The sequence below is a fragment of the Leptidea sinapis genome, chromosome 3 (assembly GCF_905404315.1).
Source record: "Leptidea sinapis chromosome 3, ilLepSina1.1, whole genome shotgun sequence".
NCBI classification, from domain to species: Eukaryota; Metazoa; Arthropoda; class Insecta; order Lepidoptera; family Pieridae; genus Leptidea; species Leptidea sinapis.
Genome location: NC_066267.1, coordinates 1,077,148 through 1,097,046, shown reverse-complemented (window position 1 = coordinate 1,097,046; position 19,899 = coordinate 1,077,148). Strand labels below are relative to the sequence as shown.

The window sequence follows — 19,899 nt, the reverse complement described above, 5'->3', positions numbered from 1 at the left end:
CGTATGTTAGTTCGGCGGCGCTAACGCCTGTGTCCGATCGTAGGACTGCGCGCAGGCCTAATAATACGGTTGGTAGTTCATTGACCCATGCACAGGTGTTCGTTAACCTTGAACGAAGGGCTGTCTTCAAGCAACGATGAAAGCGTTCTACCTTTCCGTTTCCCATACTTTTAATGAGGTTGGTAAACAGAGAGCTTTCGAATTGTCGACCTTGATCGCTTGTTAGTGTCGCTGGGCATCCAAATCTTGAGATCCAGTGATTGTATATAATATCTGCAATTGTCTCGGCTGTAATATTGTCGCTAGGGATTGCCTCAGGCCAACCAGTATGTCTGTCGATAATTGTTATCAGATAACGATGTCCTTGAGCAGAGGTAGGTAGAGGTCCAACAATATCTATGTGTATATGCTGAAAACGATCGCTTGCGTCAAAACATTGAATTTTGCTGACTGTGTGGCGTTGTATTTTACTTTTCTGACAATTTATACAAGTTTTACTCCACTTCCCCATGTCGATATTCATTGATGGCCAAAAGAATTTTTGACATATTAATTTACGTGATGTTCGTATTCCTGGGTGAGTAATATTATGTACACTATTAAAAATTTGTTTGCAGAATTCTGTAGGTATGTAAGGACGTACATGACTTGTTGATGTTTCGCAATATAATTCTAGGTTCGTGTTAGGTACATTTATTTTCTTGAAGGTTAAGTTTGGTTGTTGAATGAGTTGTGTTATGCTGCTGTCTCTCTCTTGTGCGGTTGCAATCTTGCTGTAGTCGATCGTAGGTGACACTGTTATTGTTTCTATTGGACTTAATGCGTCGGCAATAATATTGTTTTTTCCACTGATGTGTCGAATATCGGTTGTGAATTCACTGATGAATAATAATTGGCGCGTTCCGCGTGGCGTTTCGTTTGCAGTATGTGTTTTATTCATAGTGAATGTGAGGGGTTTGTAAACTGTGAATATAATTAATTCACGTCCTTCAAACATGTTACGGAATTGTTTCACTGAATTATAGACGGCTGAGAGTTCTCTGTCATACGCTGAGTATTTCTTCTCCGCCTCTGAGAATTTCTTTGAGAAGTAACCGAGGGGTTGCCAATTATTTTCGATGTATTGTTGTAGGACGGCACCTATTGCATTGTCAGACGCATCGCAGAATATTGCGATATGGGGTATCATGTGATGGGTGAGCGAGTAAGGTAGCTTTGGATATACTATTCTTGCACTTTTCGAATGATTGTGATGCTTAGTCGGTCCATTCAATTATTGTTTTATCACGTTTCTTGACATGGTGTAGGTAAGCGTTTAGCGGAGCTTATATTGATGCAGCATTCGGTATGTGGTCACGATAGAAATTTAACATGCCTAGAAATCGTCTTAAACCTTCTATAGTTTTCGGTTTTGAATATTCGGTAATGGCTTTAATCTTCTCCTCTGGTGGCTGTATTCCGTTTTTTGATACGATGTATCCAAGAAATTTGACTTCCGTTTTGCCTAAGTTACACTTCGCGGGGTTGATAGTGATACCGTTTTCTTCCAATCTTCTAAGAAGTGTTCTTAGGTGATCGCAATGCTCAGTCTCGTTTGCTGAGGCTATGAGCAAATCATCGATGAATGGGAAAACGTAGTCTAATCCACGCAGCACTTCGTGAATAAATCGCTGAAATGTTTTTCCCGCATTCTTCAGACCAGGACACATGCGAAGAAATCCGAATAAACCCATTGGTGTGATGATAGCTATTTTCTCTATGTCCTGTTCCCTGGTCTTCAATTGTTGGTAAGCGCGGTTGAGGTCGATTGTGGAGAATATTGTTTTGACAGACAGATGATGAGTGAAGTCCTTGACTCTCGGCACTGGATAACGATCGGGTTTGGTTATGCTGTTCAATCGTCTATAATCACCACATACCCGTATATCGCCATTCTTCTTAGGTACTATATGGAGTGGTGAAGACCATGGACTTTTACTCGGTCTGCAGAGTCCTTGTTGCATCATGTTTTCGAATTCTTTCTTCAATATTTCATAACGATGAGGTGGAATGGGGCGAGCACGGCAATGTAATGGAGGTCCTTGTGTTTCAATATAATGTTCCACGTAAATTTTTGGCGATAATTGCATCGATGTTAATCTCGTGGTACCGGGGAATTCGGCGAGTATCACGTGGTACAGGGCATGTATATCGATACTTCGTATTGTGGGTGAGGTCGTTGACATTATTGGCGCGTTGACTTTAAGACTTGTGACGGCATCAATTAATCTTCGATTTTTTAAGTAAGATAAGTTGATGGTGATTGAGAAAATCGGCACCTAATATTGGTTTCGTGACGTCAGCTACAATAAACTTCCAGTTGTATGGTCGACGGAGGTTGAGATCGAGTTCTAATCTTTTCTCACCATAAGTCTATATTGTTGTGTTGTTTGCAGCGTACCATTTAAATGGTAGAGGCGTTGCTTTCAGGCCTAGTTTTCTTGGTAGGACGGATATATTAGCACCGGTATCTACTTAGAATGACATCTTTGTTTTCTTGTCTGTGACAAAAAGGCGGTATGAAGAGTGAAGGACGCCGGGTTCCGCCGCAGCTAACGTCCGTTCTAGCTTCCCGATGGCTCTTTCTTGAAGCTGCAGGGCGTAGTACAACGTCGTGCTTCACTACCAAATCGGCGATGGTAATAGCAGTAAAGTGTTGGTGAGCTATTGAGTGTGCGGGAACTGTGTTGTGACGAAGTTCTATTGCGAGATGACGAGCGAAATCGGTGGCGATGATAGTGTTGAGATGGCCTTGACTTGAGTTCGGCGACTTCTAGTGATAGTTTTCGTATCTCGTTAATAAGGAATTGTGTGTGATCTACCTGATTTGACGTCGATGATTCTGGACCTGATGCTGGTGGCTGGCTGGAGACGGCTGGTGGCAGGCTGGAGACGTCTGGTGGCTGTCTGGAGACGGCTGGTGGCTGGCTGAAGACGGCTGCTACCTCCTGGATTTGCTCCATCATCGTGTCAGCAAGCAACGCTAGTTCCTCCAGCGTGGACTTCGCGCTGAATGACTCGCTGACGGCGAGCTTACTCCACATCATGCGGAGGGTGGAGTCGGTAACCTTGTCCCTTGCAAGGTTACGCATGCGTCGCTGTAGCTGTGAAGGCTTCTGGTCTCCGAGCTCCATCTCGGCGAGTAGCTTCTGGAACTTGCGGCTGTCGGATTCTTCATACACATGTTAAATAGGATGTCGGAGATTTGTTCGATGTCAGCCTTTTCTAATTGGACGAGCACCATCTGTGTCAGCTGGGCTTGACTCCTCTTGAGATCATCGGTGGCGGCTTCAAAGCTGTGATCCACAATCGCGAATTTTCCCGCCAAAATGGTGGTATGCGCATCGAGAGTGAAATGGTGGAGATTTCTGTCGTGGTTTGCGCTGGGAGTGGCTGAGCCTGGTTTGTGTCTTCCATTTCTTCGTCGGGTTGATATTCCTCGAGCAGAGATTCGTCGAACAGATTCGTCGTTTCGGCGAGCTGGTGAAGCTGTTCTTCAATGTGTAGCCGGGCAGAGGTTCGGTGTTCTTTTGTTCTGGCTTCCTTCCGTCGGCGTTCTTGTTCGGGCTTCCTGGCTTCCTTCCGTCGGCGTTCTTGTTCAGGTTCCTTAAGTCGGTGTTCTTGTTCGGGTTCCTTCCGTCGGTGTTCTTGTTCGGGTTCCTTTCGTCGGTGTTCAGGTTCGGGGTCACCACTTTAAAGACTGAACGTTTGGCGATTAAATAAAATAACTGCTTGACTGTGAGGAATATGTGGAAGGTATTGATTTATTAAAAAGTTACATGATATACACTGGCCTGCAAAAGTAAGTATCACACTTTTCAAATTATTTTTTCTTAACTATAGAAGGTAGAGATTTAAGATTAAAAACGTTTTGTTGCAAAATTTTAAAGGCTTTAATTCTTACAAACTAAAATTATACATTAGTAACATTTTTAACTTAAAAAAGATAAAACAATGAAAATAGACATTTTTAGTTTAGTGCAAAAAAAATCAACTAAAATGTATTACATGTTATTTAATTTTTAATAACTGGTATTGCCTCCTCGAGCTCTGATTACAGCTTCGAGCCGGTTTGGCATACTGAACACTAGGTTTCGGAGCCGATGTTGGGGAATATTTTCCCATTCTTCTACCAGGGCCTGCTTTAGTGCCCTGAGGGTAGTAGGTCCCAAGCTCATCCCAGGCGTGTTCAATCGGGTTGAGATCAGGATTTCTTGATGGCCAAGCCATCACGCTGATACCGACCTCCTGAATATACTCTTGTACGATATGAGCCGTGTGTGGCCGGGCATTATCATGCATCAGCATCGATCCACCCATATTTGCTAAATACGGCCCTGCATACTCATTGAGAATCTCTTGAGCATATCTTTGCCCAGTGAGGGTGCCATTTTCTATGGCTAGCATTTTAGCTCTGTGCGACATTCTGAAGATATACCAGCCCATACATGTACACTGCCTCCACCGTATTGGACTCTTTCTGAGATGCAGGCTTGAAGGTATCGCTCACCAGGTCGCCTGTAAACACTTCGCCTTCCATCAGAAGTGTAAAGGGAGAATCGAGACTCATCTGCAAACAAAATTCTTGACCATTCTTCTTCATCCCACTGCATGTGTTCACGGGCGTATCGCAGTCTCGCTACTCGATGCTGTCTCTCGAGTTTAGGGCCACTCACTGGTCTTCGGGGTTTCAAATTTGCTTCAGCAAGTCTTCTTCTCACTGTACTGTCACTAATGTAGTCCCTCCGGTCCGGGTCTGAAGTAGCTGTTGCTGGATTTCAACTGCATTTTGGTGGCGATTTCTTGACACAGTGGAAATAATATAACGATCTTCTCGGGCACTGGTACACCTGGGTCTGCCATTACAAGGTCTCCTCAGGTGGTGTCCAGTCTCTTCGTACCTTTGCTTTACCTTCTGGACCGTTCGTACCGTCACACCCACCTTTCTTGCAGTGCGAAGCATACTGATGCCTAGTTCCAGAAAAGCCATGATCCTAGCACATTCTTCAACTGAAAGAGGCATGATAAATAAATGTTATGTGCTTTTTAGCATAAATTTTTAAAACAAGACTCATCAATCTTGAAAAAAATTTAAAACAGAAAGAAAAATGTGAAAGGTAAAATTGTAATTCGGAAACGTCCACTTTGAAAAGGTTTTGTTTTTGAAGTTTTTTTTCAGCCAATTCTTAAAAGAAGGTTACCGACTATAAAGTTTTTATGTACAAAATTAAATTCTTTTTGGAGTCCTTTTTATTACGAAAGTATATCTTGTGAACTTAAAACGTTATCCCAATTTTAAAAGTGTGATACTTACTTTTGAAGGCCAGTGTATATACAAAATCCTTAAAACTAGTTACCCAATTACAATCGTTACTTAAAAAATATTTACAAGTTCAGAATATACACACCAATACTAAAGCTTACATTTCAACCAAAAGTAAAACGTTTCATTCAATAAGAATTGAGAATAATATTATGTGTTCTATCTCGCTCTAAAACTAATGCTATCGCAGTTTGTGTAAACTCGCGTCGAACCTCGATCATACGATGTCAATGAGCAAATTGCACCTAACCTGTTGCTCATTGATTAAAATTGCATCAATAGCGATCGACCCCGAGGCTTCACTCGTCAGTCGAGTCCACTCGGCCTTGCTGTGCGGTTGTGTAACGCGGAGAATAAGACTGATCACGTGAGTATATCTGCGATCGTCGAGAGAACGTGACGATGCTCGTACATTGATGAGATTATTACTGGTGATATGTATGATTCTATGAGTTGATGTACAGCATTATGAAATGATTCTTATCATAGCTAATATTACGTTATATAAAATAAAATGTTCTTTTCAGAACGAATCTTTCAGCATACGCTTATTACAGTTATTATGCACGATTACTATTTCTACGATCTACAATGCTACGTTACAAGTTAGATATTAGACATATTTTCTATTAATTGATATTATTGGTTGTACCTACAGCTACAAGTATCATGCACTACAGATAGATTATAATATTATAATTTTTACTCTAAATGAATTAAATCAAAACTCTATCACTTTAAATCATTTTAAACATTCTTTATTAGCTTAATATTTGTTCATTGGTGCTAACCTTTCTTTATCCAAAGGGAATTAAGCAATGATAATTCTCTTACTCCCATCAGACTGGCCAGATTTTAAACCACATATTTTACAAGATTTTTTATTACATTTAGCTTAAAAATGTCTTACGCATTTATTCTACAAATAGTTACGCAAATTACCCTGAATAATACACGACTAAGGTAAAGAAAACGACAATTCGTGTCCCAATGACAATATAGTATTATACTTTTAAATATCGTACCAAAAATTGTTAACAGTCACTCTTATTTTGAATGAATGACATGTCCCATCACACTCAACCCAAAACAAACAAAAGAGTCGAATATATCTTAGAGCGAGACAGAGTTTGCCGCCATTATTTTTAGTACGCATTTCATACATTTTCAATTTTACTACATAGTTGCGCCAGGCTGCCTATGATTTTGTATAAATATATTTTGGAATACCGATATATATACACTCATGCAGTTGTTTTATTCAACGTACAAACGCTCAGTCTCTAAAGCTTCAGCTTTTTCCGATCTAGTCAAGCAATAACGGCAGATGTCTACTGTGCTGATCTCCGAACAATGATAGCAAAACTAGCAGCGAAACAGCCCCGATTCATGAATCAATCTTCACCAAAATTGCTCCATGATAACTCAAGACCTCAAACAGCACGAGAAACCGTTTTAACTATACAGGAACTGTAATTAGAAACCATTCTTTACACTCCGTATTCGCCATACAGTGCTCCAACGGACTACTTTTTGGAGTTTAAGAATCGATTTTCATATAAGGCGCCCGGTATGAGAAAAATATGGAGAGTAAAACCTACTCATCCAATGTAACTTCCTTGATGGACCTTTTAAAATTGGAATTTTGAGTTCCGCGTACTACTGAGACGCTACTACTAGAGTACTGACACATTTTGAGCGTTAAGGATTTATTTGATTTTTATAGAATTTTTTAAATGGAGTTTTGTTCGGCCAAATTTTTTAATTAATACGCTTTTATTAGCTTCTGCTGTATGTCCGTTTGTAACCGACTCCAATGGACTTGATTTTGTTTAGTACCTGTTCAAAGACAATCATTCTTGAGGAGTAAACTCACGTCGTGCGTCGGAGCTGACACAAACACTTTTTTTTCAGTATTTGGACAATTTTCTACACGATAAAAAGTTTTTTTTTCATTTTGATATGCTACGTTACCTTTTACGATCAAATTGTTCACTCCACATTAAATACTCAAAAATATCAAAATAATTAATTAATTAACTGATGAAACAGTTAAATTATCGTGCATACCCGGTTATAATTTTATATCGTATAGGACATAAAACCATCGTATATTTACGATAATTATCGTATGGTTGGCAACCCTCATTTGCCATGCGGCGGCCGGCGTGCACGTGATATTTTGATATTTTTGGATTTTCTATGAGAGCAGCGATTTCTCTGTGCAGCTTTTCTACATTTTAATTTTGTATATTTTGTTTGGTATATTTTAATTTTGTATAGTTATACGAGTACTAAGGTTGTATACCCTCAACGACGTACTTTAAGAATAGAACGTCATTGTATACTCTGTTCTTATCTTCACACTAAGAGGATGTAAATACAAATGTTTTTCATTTTATACATCATCTTTCATCTGTCATATCTGTCATCATGAGTTAAGCAATCACGTCAACATCTTGGACGACGCACGTGTTTTGCATGCTTCTAAAAGTCATAATTGAACCGGCCCGGTGTTGAAATTTATTGTTATTATTTACTTATGAACGATTTATCATCTATAATTTAATAAAAAGTTATGTAGCAATGGATGAAAAATTATTAGCAGCTTTGAGGCATATTCAAGAAGAGACGAAAGACAAGGAATTAACCAAAACATGTCAAAAACTTCGGGTGCGTTGGATTTTATTTAAACATATATCTATATATTTAATGTAATACATTGTAATAAGGTTTATAATTTGTTTTAGAACTGCCTGCGTGATAATCCAGACTCTGTCGACAATATAATACAAAGTTTAGCTGAATATGTTGTCAATTTTGATGATGTACTATTATTTCGGAAATACTTGTCAAACTTTCTATTAGCCTTAGTTTCTAAGAAAATCGTTTTGAAACCTGTATTTATCAGCAACAATCATGAGAATGCCACAGATTGTGAGAAAACAAATCACATGCAATATTCTATTGTTCTCGGTTTATTGAGTGACCACCCTGATATACTGCAGTAAGTATTAATTTTTATTTTTTCGTGTTCCAATAATCGAGCAATAAGTCACTTTTTTACGGAAGAGGCGACAAAGGTGTATACGGGTCACCTGTTGAGTGATCACCACCAACATTCTCTTGCAACACCAGAGGAATCACAGGAGTGTTAACAGCCTTTTTGGCTTGATTAAGCCTAATAATATATGGGCATATTATAATTTTATTAAAGTGACCTAATAGGATTGGAATGTGCTGTGTGATAAATTTGTTTTGGGATTATCTGTAGCAAATTTATCACAATTTATAATGTGATCTATTATTGGAATTGATTTAATGCATTAGACTGTAGATTATGGACAGGTTTCTTTTAATTCAAAATTCATCTACTCTAGAGGTTGTAGTTTTATAAATTTGCTGGTACTCATATCGTCTATAATCACATAAGGCTCAACTAAGGTGAAATTATTCCTGAAAAGAATTACATTACTATTACAATGCTTATTAGGCGATTTCTAAAAAAATTCGTTGTTTTTGTCAGAGTTAAAGGCAACTTTTGAATGTCATTTGAAATGGCAGAAAGTACACTATTGATTTGTACAATTTTTATCTAATTCTCAACAAGTTGAGTAGAAGTCTGGTTATGATTAGGCAAAATAAGAAAAGTATCTAATTCTGTTTGACATTTGTAAAGAGCTCACAAACTTTCATATGGGTTGACTGTTATCCAAATAGCCAATTTTGCAAATGACAAATTGTGTCTACTGATCATCATCATATGACAAATAGTCTTCTATATTATTGGTATACTTTATGTCATATACTAAATTTGGCCTAGTGGGCCTGATGAAGTTTATACAATTCCGACTCTGAATTTACGTAAATTTCAATGATATTGTATAATAAGAACTTATAAATGTAAGCAGTATTGAATTCTTGATGGCAGCTCTAAAATATTTCATATTTTCAAGTTAAAATTCATCATTCTTATTTAATATTATAATTATTCAAAACTTTTAGAAGTTATATGTTCACACAAAAATATGTTTTGTTTTAAATATAAATCTTTATTTTAGATATGCACAAAAATATTTTCAAATAAATCCGATTCCGCCTTATGAAATATTCATTCACCATGAGGATTCATATAATGTGGCACCGAAGAAACGGAGACTACAGGATTTTAGACAGAAAATATCTGACCATCACTTAGTGTCCTGTTGTTATAAATTACTATCAAAATTGCCTAGTGCATTTTCAATGAAATGGGACTGGACAAAATTTGTCATTAACTTTAGCCACCATGAAAATGATGAAATAAGATGGTAAGTGCTTTTATATTTTAAATAAGTTATAATTTATTATTAAATCTGGTTGTAAAACTATTCATTAAATATATAATTACATTATAATATAATTGCTTTAATTCATTCTTCTTGCCCTACTTCATAAAATATCAAAGAACTTGTCAAGTAATTAATATATTTTAATTTTTTCGCTATTTATACAATTCTTGTCAGTGGGGCACTTCTTTGCACATAATAATGCCACCTGGGTGGGTCACTACAGTGACTCCATTTTCAGATATGAAGCAATAATGTGCAAACCTAATTTTTTTGGTTTGAAGTGTGCAATAGGTAGTGAAATTACTGGGCTAATGAAACTAAACATCTTATGTTCCAAAGTGACAAGCGCCATTGTGGTGCCACTCAGTTTTGAGTTCAATCAATGAGTGGCATTCTGCATTGTAATGGGCAGGATGTAAAAATTTCCATCAAATGAAAGTCTTGCTCCCCTTGCCACTTTTTCTAATAAAAAAAACTACATTCACTTAATACAGTATTATTAATTATAAATATTTGAATATTGTTCATTCCTTTCATGTTGTTCTATTAAGCTCATATTTTAGAAGTAAAGTTCCAGTACATAATATGTGATCAAGTCTATTGTTTTCTCTGTTTGCGTTATTGTTTGAAGAAAGTGACAACTATAGGTCACGGCTGACATATTAACAGCCGTTCCCAATATACTATCTACAGATAGAGATAAATTACTACCTTCTACTGTCAGTAATTAGCTGTAAATAAGCTGAAGCTGTTTCAATATACCAGATAAGTCATTCTTATCGCCTTATATTGGGACACGTGAATTGATAGATGCAATATCCGTACAAACTTCTATCACTGGTAAGATATATATTGTCCCATTGATAGACAGCATGTACGGAAAAGGTGAAGTACCTTCGACAAATTTATTGGGACAGAACAGTCAATGATAGTTACAATTTTTATCTCACGTAAGAGATAGACTGAATATTGGGAATGGTCGTAAGACACTTCCTGAATTGAACCTTAAGCTGTGTGGTTTATATTTTCAGGATGGTTAAAGAATGTATGGTAATTTTGACATATATGACTGAGAGTCAGTCAAAAACTCTATCCAGGAATCTTAATGTATCTGATGAAACCAATCTTAAAAACTTATTTAGAGAGAATGAGACGGTACTTGGCCAAAGTTGTGATAATGCAAACATCAAAACAGATTCTGTCGTGAATGTTGATGGTATAGTTTTACCTATATATGATAAAGAAAATGTCCAAGATGGAAATTTAGTAAAAGTTAAATCTACTATTAATAATTTACGAAGTCTAGCATTAGCAGTTGCTTCAGGTAAGAAAAATCCACAGTATTTTGTATCACTTATGAGTTATGTTGTACTGTAAATTGTTCTCAAATTGGACATTGGGTATGGTCTATATTTAGTGTAGCAACAGAAACACTATGCCTGCTAGCAGTTGATAATATCCTTTATCTTGTCCCAACTTCTTGTTAATATTCATCAAAAATTCAAATGAAATATATTCAGTAGTTTTTGCGTTTTGCTGGGATAAATATGTAATATTATATAAATAAACATTAAAATAAATTAAGAATATTCATCACTTTTATTTTATCTATTTTAATATACCACAAAGTAAAATTAATATTAAATATCCATATAAATTTTAAAAAATCTATTTGCTATAGACTAAATTATTCGAAATTTTTTGTTATCAATTGTCAAGTGATAAAGTTGAAAATTAGAATGTACCTTGCCTCTTGCAAGCTTTACAACTAATGAAGAAGCAATCTTTTTTTATAAAACATGAGGGTCATCATCAGTAATAATGACTTACCCATATTTGGTGAAGGAATATCACTTAAATGTCTTTTGTCATTTAATAGGCAAGGCATTATCACTTATGGGTCCTGTAGGATCTGGTAAGACATCCCTGGTTGAATACCTGGCAGCAGTTACAGGCAGAAAAGGCATAGCATTCAAGAAGGTCCAACTTGGTGATCAAACCGATTCAAGAATGTTACTGGGATCACATCAATGTACTGATATACCAGGAGAATTTATATGGGCACCCGGTGTGTTAACTGAGGTATGGTGCATCTACTACATAATATTTTTATGTACTATCATTACATACTATTCAAATATAATATCATATTCAATGAATCCTCATCAAGTCTTTGGATTTTAGAGATTTTTGCAATGAGCACCAGTTTGCAATTGTAGCCCGAATAATGTTTACAATCTGACTTTTTTTCATTTGTTTTTATTTTCTCATGTTATGTTTTTTCTTCTGCAACTACTAGTTGCAGAAAAAAAATAACCCCTGGTTATTTATCATGAGCTTTATTTTGTAAATGCATTATCTTAGGCGACTGAAAATTTGGTCAAAAAATTTTAAATTTCCCGATCTTCTTTGATGCCTATATTTTCCTAAATATTGTTTTTACTATTAGTATTTGTAGTACATTGAACAGAAAAAATACTTGGATTGAAGCTTGTATTCCTAAATACTTTCTTATTTAATTTGTAATTTGACCATCATTGAGTTTCTAATGACAATATGATGGACAGGAGCTGGAAGAGACTAGTACAATACAAAGTTGTGTGTTATGAGTGGATATGCTAAAATTATTAATGAGATTAATTAAAAAAATACCTATCACATATGTGACTTGGCACCTGATAAAAACTTTAGTTGCTTATATAAACAACTAAAGTTTTTGACAACCTGATGCCATATTTCTCAGTGCATGTGCATCTAATTATATCCTGGCATGCTTTAGTAGTTATAGGAAAGTCCATTCATGTTGGTTGCCAGTTCCGTTGATTTTAGCCCAGCCCCAATCAGTCTTGGTAGTCATTGAGATGATGACAATTTACCGTTTACATATACCTTTTGTGCCTCTACTCTCTAATAGTCCATGTTAAAACGAACTACATTCCCGTCTTTAACTGTTATTTTAATATATCACAATGTGGTTGCAAGTCACAAAAGTCAAGTGAATAAATTATTGTCAGATTCGTAGCTAACATTTCAAATAAGATAATTTTTCACGTAATTTTTGTATTAAATTTGCGAAATCGATACGAATCTATGACCAAGTTTAATATAATTGCAAATAAATGTGAAAAAAAAAAATTCATGCTTTTCTTTGTCTAGCGAAAATTAATATTTTAGTGACATGTTGAAAATAACACCAAAAATGTAAATCGTAATTTGAATTTAAAAAATTGTAATACTTACCCCCTTATCGACGGCGATATCAAACGGATATGATCGTAATGTGCGTTAACTGGTTAATCAATGTGTTATTAACCCAACGCAGCTGAGAACTGAGTAGATACGATTTAAAATTAATCTTATTGGCGTGCTTCTAAAATAGCTATTTCTTTATAAGGTTATTATATGGACTTATGGGATTGATAATGTATGTTTTGTTATTCATTTCTAGATTTTTATTCTCGCAATAATAATATTCTTAAGAATATTTCAAGGGATTACATTAGTTTTTAATTTAATCTAATAAAAATTATGTATATTTTGTAGGCGGTACAGAATGGTCATTGGCTCCTTCTTGAAGACATTGATAGTGCAGCCTTGGATGTGGCTTCTACGTTAAGTTCACTATTAGAGAGAAATACATTATGTGTTCCGGGGTACAGAGATGTATTGCCAGTAACACCTGGATTCCAACTCTTTGTTACGCAAAGGTACCATAAACATTTTTTAAGCTTTTATTATCTTTAACTTTAATGTGTCTTTATAATCAAGCTAGAAAATGTGAACAACTTAAATTAACCTTTTCGTTACCTCACTTAAACCATATAAAAATAGAAATATATTTATTTATATATAGAGTGACAATAACATAACATATTTCGCCAACAATTGGTAAATGTCGTGAAGCTCACATCAGTTGGTACAGGGGCTTTGACATGGGGAGAAAATATGATAAAAAACTCCTAGACAATTTTTTCAATCATAATCATGTCCCATGTGCAGAAGATGTTCATATTACTTGTCTTGAAGGCATGGAAGCAACTGTAATTAATATTTCGAAGGTTCGAGTCTCAGAGTGCTTCTAAAACACGTAAAAGATGGAGGAGAATTCTGAGCTTGGGTTAGAGTATCACTCATATAGTGTATATACCCCATGAACTCTAATATGCAATTAGAGTCTAACTGCGGAAAAATAAGTGCTCTCTATTACTATTGCATGAAAGTGATCATATTTATTAAATGCTATAAACTTTTACTTTTAGGACAGTTGCAACAAATTTCGGCTTCCAAAGAAAGACATCTAGCTCCAGCGCATTACTTCAAAAGCATTTAACTGTTATAAATGTTGAGCCTCTGTCACGATCAGAACTAGCAGAAGTTGTACAAACACTATACCCAAGTTTGACTACCATCACACCCAAAATGATTGAAGTTTTCATGATGTTTTCTGTGGGTTGTCATGATACATCAATACAAACAACAGAGGCTGTTGATAGTGAAAACACTGTGCCATTCTTACGCGGCTCTAGACTTATATCAACAAGAGATTTGATGAAGTGGTGTGCCAGAGCTGTTAGTGGGTTTAACGTATGTAGTGCTGATTCAGCATTGAAAGTCCTCCAGGACTCCTTCGATATATTTACCTGTTCTGTTTCTTCGCCTGAAAATAGATTGCAGTTAGCAAAGAAAGTCGGAACTTGCTTAGGTATCGTTGAAACAAAGGCCGAGTTCTACTGCAAACATTACAAACCACATGTTTCACTTCAGCCGAGCTCATTAGTTGTGGGTAGAGCGACAATTCCAAGACTGGAAAAGAGTTTAGAATCTATTGACTTTGAAAATAAAGAAGTAGTATTTTCTTTTACGCGACAGTCCGCATGCCTTCTTGAAAGAATTGCTTGTTGTGTTGTATCAAACGAGCCCGTTTTATTGGTGGGGGAGACGGGGACGGGAAAAACATCATCCGTTCAGTACTTGGCGAAACAAACTGGTCATAAACTGATTGTTATTAATATGAACCAACAATCTGATTCTGCTGATCTTTTGGGCGGATATAAGCCCGTCGATCTCAAATACGTAATACGTCCGATCAAGTCTGAATTTGTACAATTATTTAAATCTTTCTACAACATGGAAAAGAATCAAAAGTTTTTGAATCACATTGAGACTTGTTATGACAGTGAAAATTGGTCTGCGTTACTAGCGTTGATGAAACAAAGTCATAATGCGGCAATAAAAAGACTTACAGCTGACAAGAAAGAGAAGAAACTCAAATTATGGCTATCTTTTGGCTACAAACTAAACAAATTGGAACAGCAAGTGAAGGCAGAATCCAGATTGACTTTCGCTTTTATAGAAGGATCTCTGGTTAAGGCTATGCAAGAGGGGTATTGGGTGCTATTAGACGAAATCAATTTAGCGTCTGCTGAAATATTGGAATGTTTAGCAGGTTTACTAGAAGATAAAAACGAAAATGTAGAATTACTGGAGAAGGGTGACAAGGTTCCCATAAAAAGACATCCAGATTTTACCCTTTTCGCGTGCATGAATCCTGCCACTGACGTCGGTAAAAAGGATCTGCCAGTAGGCCTTAGGAATAGATTTACAGAATTTTTTATCGATGAACTAACAGAGAAGACTGACTTGATGCTGCTAATCGGGGATTATTTATATCATATGAACTTAAGTGGTGCTGTGTTGGAGTCCATTTACAGTTTTTATTCATCAATAAGGAAGGAGGCTAAGCTGAACTTAGTGGATGGGGCAGGTATAGTAACACATACATAATATTCGTAGTAAATAGTCACTATAAATACCACAGTGTCTGAAATCGAATGTTTTTAACCAATGTGTTGCCAGTGATGACATGCGGAACGCAGACGTGGTCGCTAACTATGGGCCTTATGAGGAAGCTCATTGTTGCTCAGCGGGCAATGGAGAGGGCTATGCTCGCAGTTTCTCTACGAGATCGTACCAGAAATGAGGTGATCCGTAGGAGAACCAAAGTCACCGACATAGCCCAAATGATTGCGAAACTGAAGTGGCGGTGGGCAGGGCACATAGCTCGACGGACAGATGGCCGTTGGAGCAGTAAAGTCCTCGAATGGCGACCACATAACGGAAGGCGTATTGTTGGCAGGCTCCCCGCAAGATGGACAGAGTATGGTTGGATGAGGGCAGCGCAGGACCGATCGTCATATGATGATGATGATGATGACAGTCACGATTGCAATACTTATTTGCCGCAGATTTTACACACTTTCCTGACTTTTTCTGCTCTCTTCTCTTGCCATTAACGCATCACTTGACACCTGGTGTTGCGCATGTCCATGGGCGGTTGCCACAAGACTTTCTTGCACCCTTTTATATAAAAAAAAATGGCAAAATTGCCTACATTAACTCTTTTCTATTCTAAGTACTTTATTATATATCCACATTTCACTTGAAAAGGTAAATAAACCAAAGCTTCAATAAACTTCGTTATATTATGTTCAAAAATTTTCAAATTTTATGAAAATCAAGTCAGAAGTCTTGAGTGTAGTTGAAGTGCACAAATGAGGACGAAGTATATTTTTTTAATTTAAAGTGTGCTATTGTTTTTAAATTTAAGGCTATATTTTCAAATGCTTATAAAATGTTACTATAATACTTTTACTTTTTTTTATGGAAAAGGAGGACGAACGAGCGTACGGGCCACCGTACGGTTTTAAGTGATCACCGCCGCCCACATTCTCTTGCAACACCAGAGGAATCACAATTACTTATATACAGAATGTGTCAATTGATGAATGCACTATATATAGTACAGAATACCTTTGTTGGTTTTACGATTTCCTTATATTTTTGTGTCTCACTTACGTAAGTTGGAACTTAATTATTTTGATTGCAAATTTCTTTGCATAGATTGTATTTAAAATAATATCTAAAACAATGTTGCTGTAAATATTTATTTAAAAGGTGGCTATTAGTTTTTTCTCTTTTTCTCTTTAAAGCTCAATTTTTCCCGAAGTAGTCGTAAATAGTAACATATTAGTGTCACCTATTGAGTTACCTATACTGTTGAGTATCCATTGATTTTAGGATCAATGAGAAAAGTTATCAAAAAGGGAAGGGATTGAAATGTTAGGAAGGTCCAGTGACATTCCATTTTCCGATAGGATTGAAATGAAAAAAAAATGAGCTGATTTAAAATTATAAGGACTACCTTATAATTTTAAATCAGCAAATTTTTTTATTTTTTCAGAAATTTAACTATAAAGCATAATTTCATTTTGTATTTAAGGAAATGCACCTCATTATTCCCTGAGAACTCTTTGCCGGGCGCTTACTGCTGCAGCTAAAGCAAAATGCGGTCCGGTGGCGCGTTCACTGTACGAGGCTTTCTGCCTCTCATTCTTGACACAGTTAGACAGAGCTTCGCATCCTAAAGTTGAAGCAATGATTGCCAAGTATGTATGAATTTTAGTTGATATTCTCTATACAAAGCAGCAATACGTAAAATATTAAGATCAACCAACAATTTCAAATTCAAGAAGTGCTTTCTTATGTGATTTCGTAATTACCTATATAGTTTTATCAAATATGACAAAAGAGCGTACGGGTCACCTGGTGATAAGTGATCACCGCCGCTCACATATTCTTGCAATACCAGAGGTATCACAGGAGCGTTGCCGGCCCTTTAGAAAAGTGTACACGCTTATTCGAAGGTACCCCGTATCGTCCTGGAAACACCGCACAAGGAAGCTCAGAACATCTTTGTAGTACGTGGAAGAAAGATCCGTGAAAATATATATAATTATATATTAAAAGTATATATATTATAGCATGCAATACTTCAACTAAATCTATTTTTAAGGGCTGTGCTGGGAAAGAGAAACATCAATTCAGTTCTAAAACAAATGATACCCGAACCGCAGACACAAGGGCAAAATTACTTACTCTTTGAAGGACATTGGATACCTCAAGGCAATTTGGAAATTGATATCCCTGAGGGGTACATATTAACGACCACTGTCAGGAAAAACCTCCGTGATATTGCCCGAATCATATCGCTGGGACGATTGCCAATACTTTTACAGGGTGATACATCTGTAGGAAAAACGTCACTTATCACTTATATTGCTAAAGCGTCGGGTAATTACTGTGTTAGGATAAATAATCATGAGCATACAGATCTTCAAGAATATATAGGATCTTATGCAACAGACGCAAATGGGAGCCTAGTGTTTAAAGAAGGGGTTCTTGTGGAGGCAATGAGAAAAGGTTATTGGATAATACTTGACGAATTGAATTTAGCACCTAGTGACGTTTTAGAGGCGCTAAATCGTGTCCTGGATGACAATAGAGAACTATTTATACCAGAAACACAGGAAGTAGTGAGAGCAGATCCAAATTTTATGTTATTTGCAACTCAGAATCCTCCAGGCTTATATGGTGGTAGAAAGGTTATGTCACGTGCTTTTAGGAACAGATTTGTCGAGCTCCATTTTGATGAAATACCAAGAAACGAGTTAGAAACGATATTACATCAGAGATGCCACATTCCGCCGACGTATAGTAAGAAAATGATTGAAGTAATGGCCGAGCTGCAAGTTAGAAGGCGAGGCTCGGCGGCTGTACAAGGCAAAGATGGTTTTATAACATTAAGAGACTTATTTAGGTGGGGTCAGAGATATAAGCATGCTTCAAAAGAAACGTTGACGTCGGATAAATTTTATGACTGGGATCAACATATAGCTGATGAAGGCTATCTTATACTAGCTGGCAAAGTGCGCCAAGTAAATGAAAGAAATATAATAGAGGAAGTTATCGAAAAACATATTAAAAGAAAGATTGATCCAGAAAATCTATTTACATTACATGAAAACACATCTGCTGTTACAAAATCAATCTTGGAAACTATACTGAATAATCAACTTCCAGAGTTTTCGCATCTGGTGTGGACTTATAACATGAGACGATTAGCTGTATTAATAGCGAAAGCGTTTAGTTTTGATGAACCAGTCTTATTGGTGGGGGAGACTGGGTGTGGAAAAACAACAATATGTCAAGTGTTGGCTGCTATGAGTGGTAGAAGTTTGCTTTCAGTAAATTGTCACATGCACACCGAAAGCTCTGACTTTATTGGCGGGCTGAGACCTGTAAGACAGTACAAAAATGATGGTCGTCTGTTCGAGTGGGTAGATGGACCTTTGATCAAGTCAATGGAAAATGGAAGCTTATTCCTTGCTGATGAGATTTCCTTAGCAGACGATAGTGTATTGGAAAGAATGAATTCACTTCTTGAGCCTGAGAGACAACTTGTATTGTCTGAGCGTGGTACTGACGAAAGTTCAGATATTGTGGTGATCAAAGCGATCAAAAACTTCCATTTTATTGGCACCATGAATCCCGGGGGAGATTTCGGTAAAAAAGAACTTTCACCTGCCTTACGGAATCGTTTCACAGAAATATGGTGCGACCATATCAGTGCCAGAAGCGATTTATTAAAAGTGTTAGAAAAAAGTGTGAGCAATGGTATAATATTAGGAAATGATGATAGATGTTCGGGTATTTCGAATTGTATATTGGACTTTACGGAGTGGCTGAAGACCTCTGAAGTCACCAATAAATTCCCTTTTAGTATACGAGATCTGCTTTCGTGGGTACAATTCATAAATTTGGCAGTTGGAAAAAAAATATTAGATCCAGCCGCTGCATACGTCCATGGGGCATGTATGACATTCCTTGACTGTTTTGGTACGGCCCTGACAGGTCATGTCGATTCTGAAACGTTATTTATTCTTCGAAAAAATGCAATAAGCTTTTTAGTAAACCAAATAAAAACATTTGGATATGAAGATGCAGATAAGCTGAAAGACTTATTTAGTAACAAAACTGTTTCGTTTTCTGCAGGAATTAATGATCAGAAATTTGGTATAAAGCCGTTTTACATTGACTTAGGTGACCATATGAATATGACTGATGTGGAAAAATTTACATTTACCACCCCTACAACTGGTGCAAATACTCTTAGAATTCTCAGAGGGCTTCAGTTAAACAAAGCAATACTGCTAGAAGGAAATCCAGGAGTAGGTAAAACAAGTTTAGTGACGGCTTTAGCTATGTCATCTGGACATAGAGTAGTTCGCATAAACCTGAGTGACCAAACGGTTTGTATTTTATCCGAGTTTGATACGTCTTACTTAAGTTTGCTAAGATTAGATTTAT

The 19,899-nt window shown here is 36.6% G+C and overlaps 2 protein-coding genes across 4 annotated transcripts in view; one reads left to right on the top strand and one right to left on the bottom strand.

Annotated features, from left to right (window-relative positions):
* LOC126979478 (G-protein coupled receptor dmsr-1-like) overlaps positions 1–19,899 on the bottom strand; it is a 416,322-nt gene that overhangs the window by 212,105 nt on the left and 184,318 nt on the right. The gene's annotated exons all lie outside the window — the stretch shown is intronic.
* The window catches only part of LOC126979371 (midasin), a 67,786-nt gene continuing 55,720 nt past the window's right edge, over positions 7,834–19,899 (top strand). For 2 of the 3 annotated variants that reach the window (XM_050828617.1, XM_050828616.1), the window contains exons 1-9: positions 7,836–8,035; positions 8,113–8,369; positions 9,424–9,672; positions 10,725–11,017; positions 11,573–11,775; positions 13,237–13,400; positions 13,953–15,457; positions 16,973–17,138; positions 17,546–19,841. In XM_050828617.1, the coding sequence (XP_050684574.1) occupies positions 7,949–8,035; positions 8,113–8,369; positions 9,424–9,672; positions 10,725–11,017; positions 11,573–11,775; positions 13,237–13,400; positions 13,953–15,457; positions 16,973–17,138; positions 17,546–19,841 (5,220 nt within the window). In that variant the 5' untranslated portion in view covers positions 7,836–7,948. Of the gene's footprint in view, positions 8,036–8,112; positions 8,370–9,423; positions 9,673–10,724; positions 11,018–11,572; positions 11,776–13,236; positions 13,401–13,952; positions 15,458–16,972; positions 17,139–17,545; positions 19,842–19,899 lie in introns of all 3 variants that reach the window. The other variant, XM_050828618.1, reaches the window with a different exon arrangement.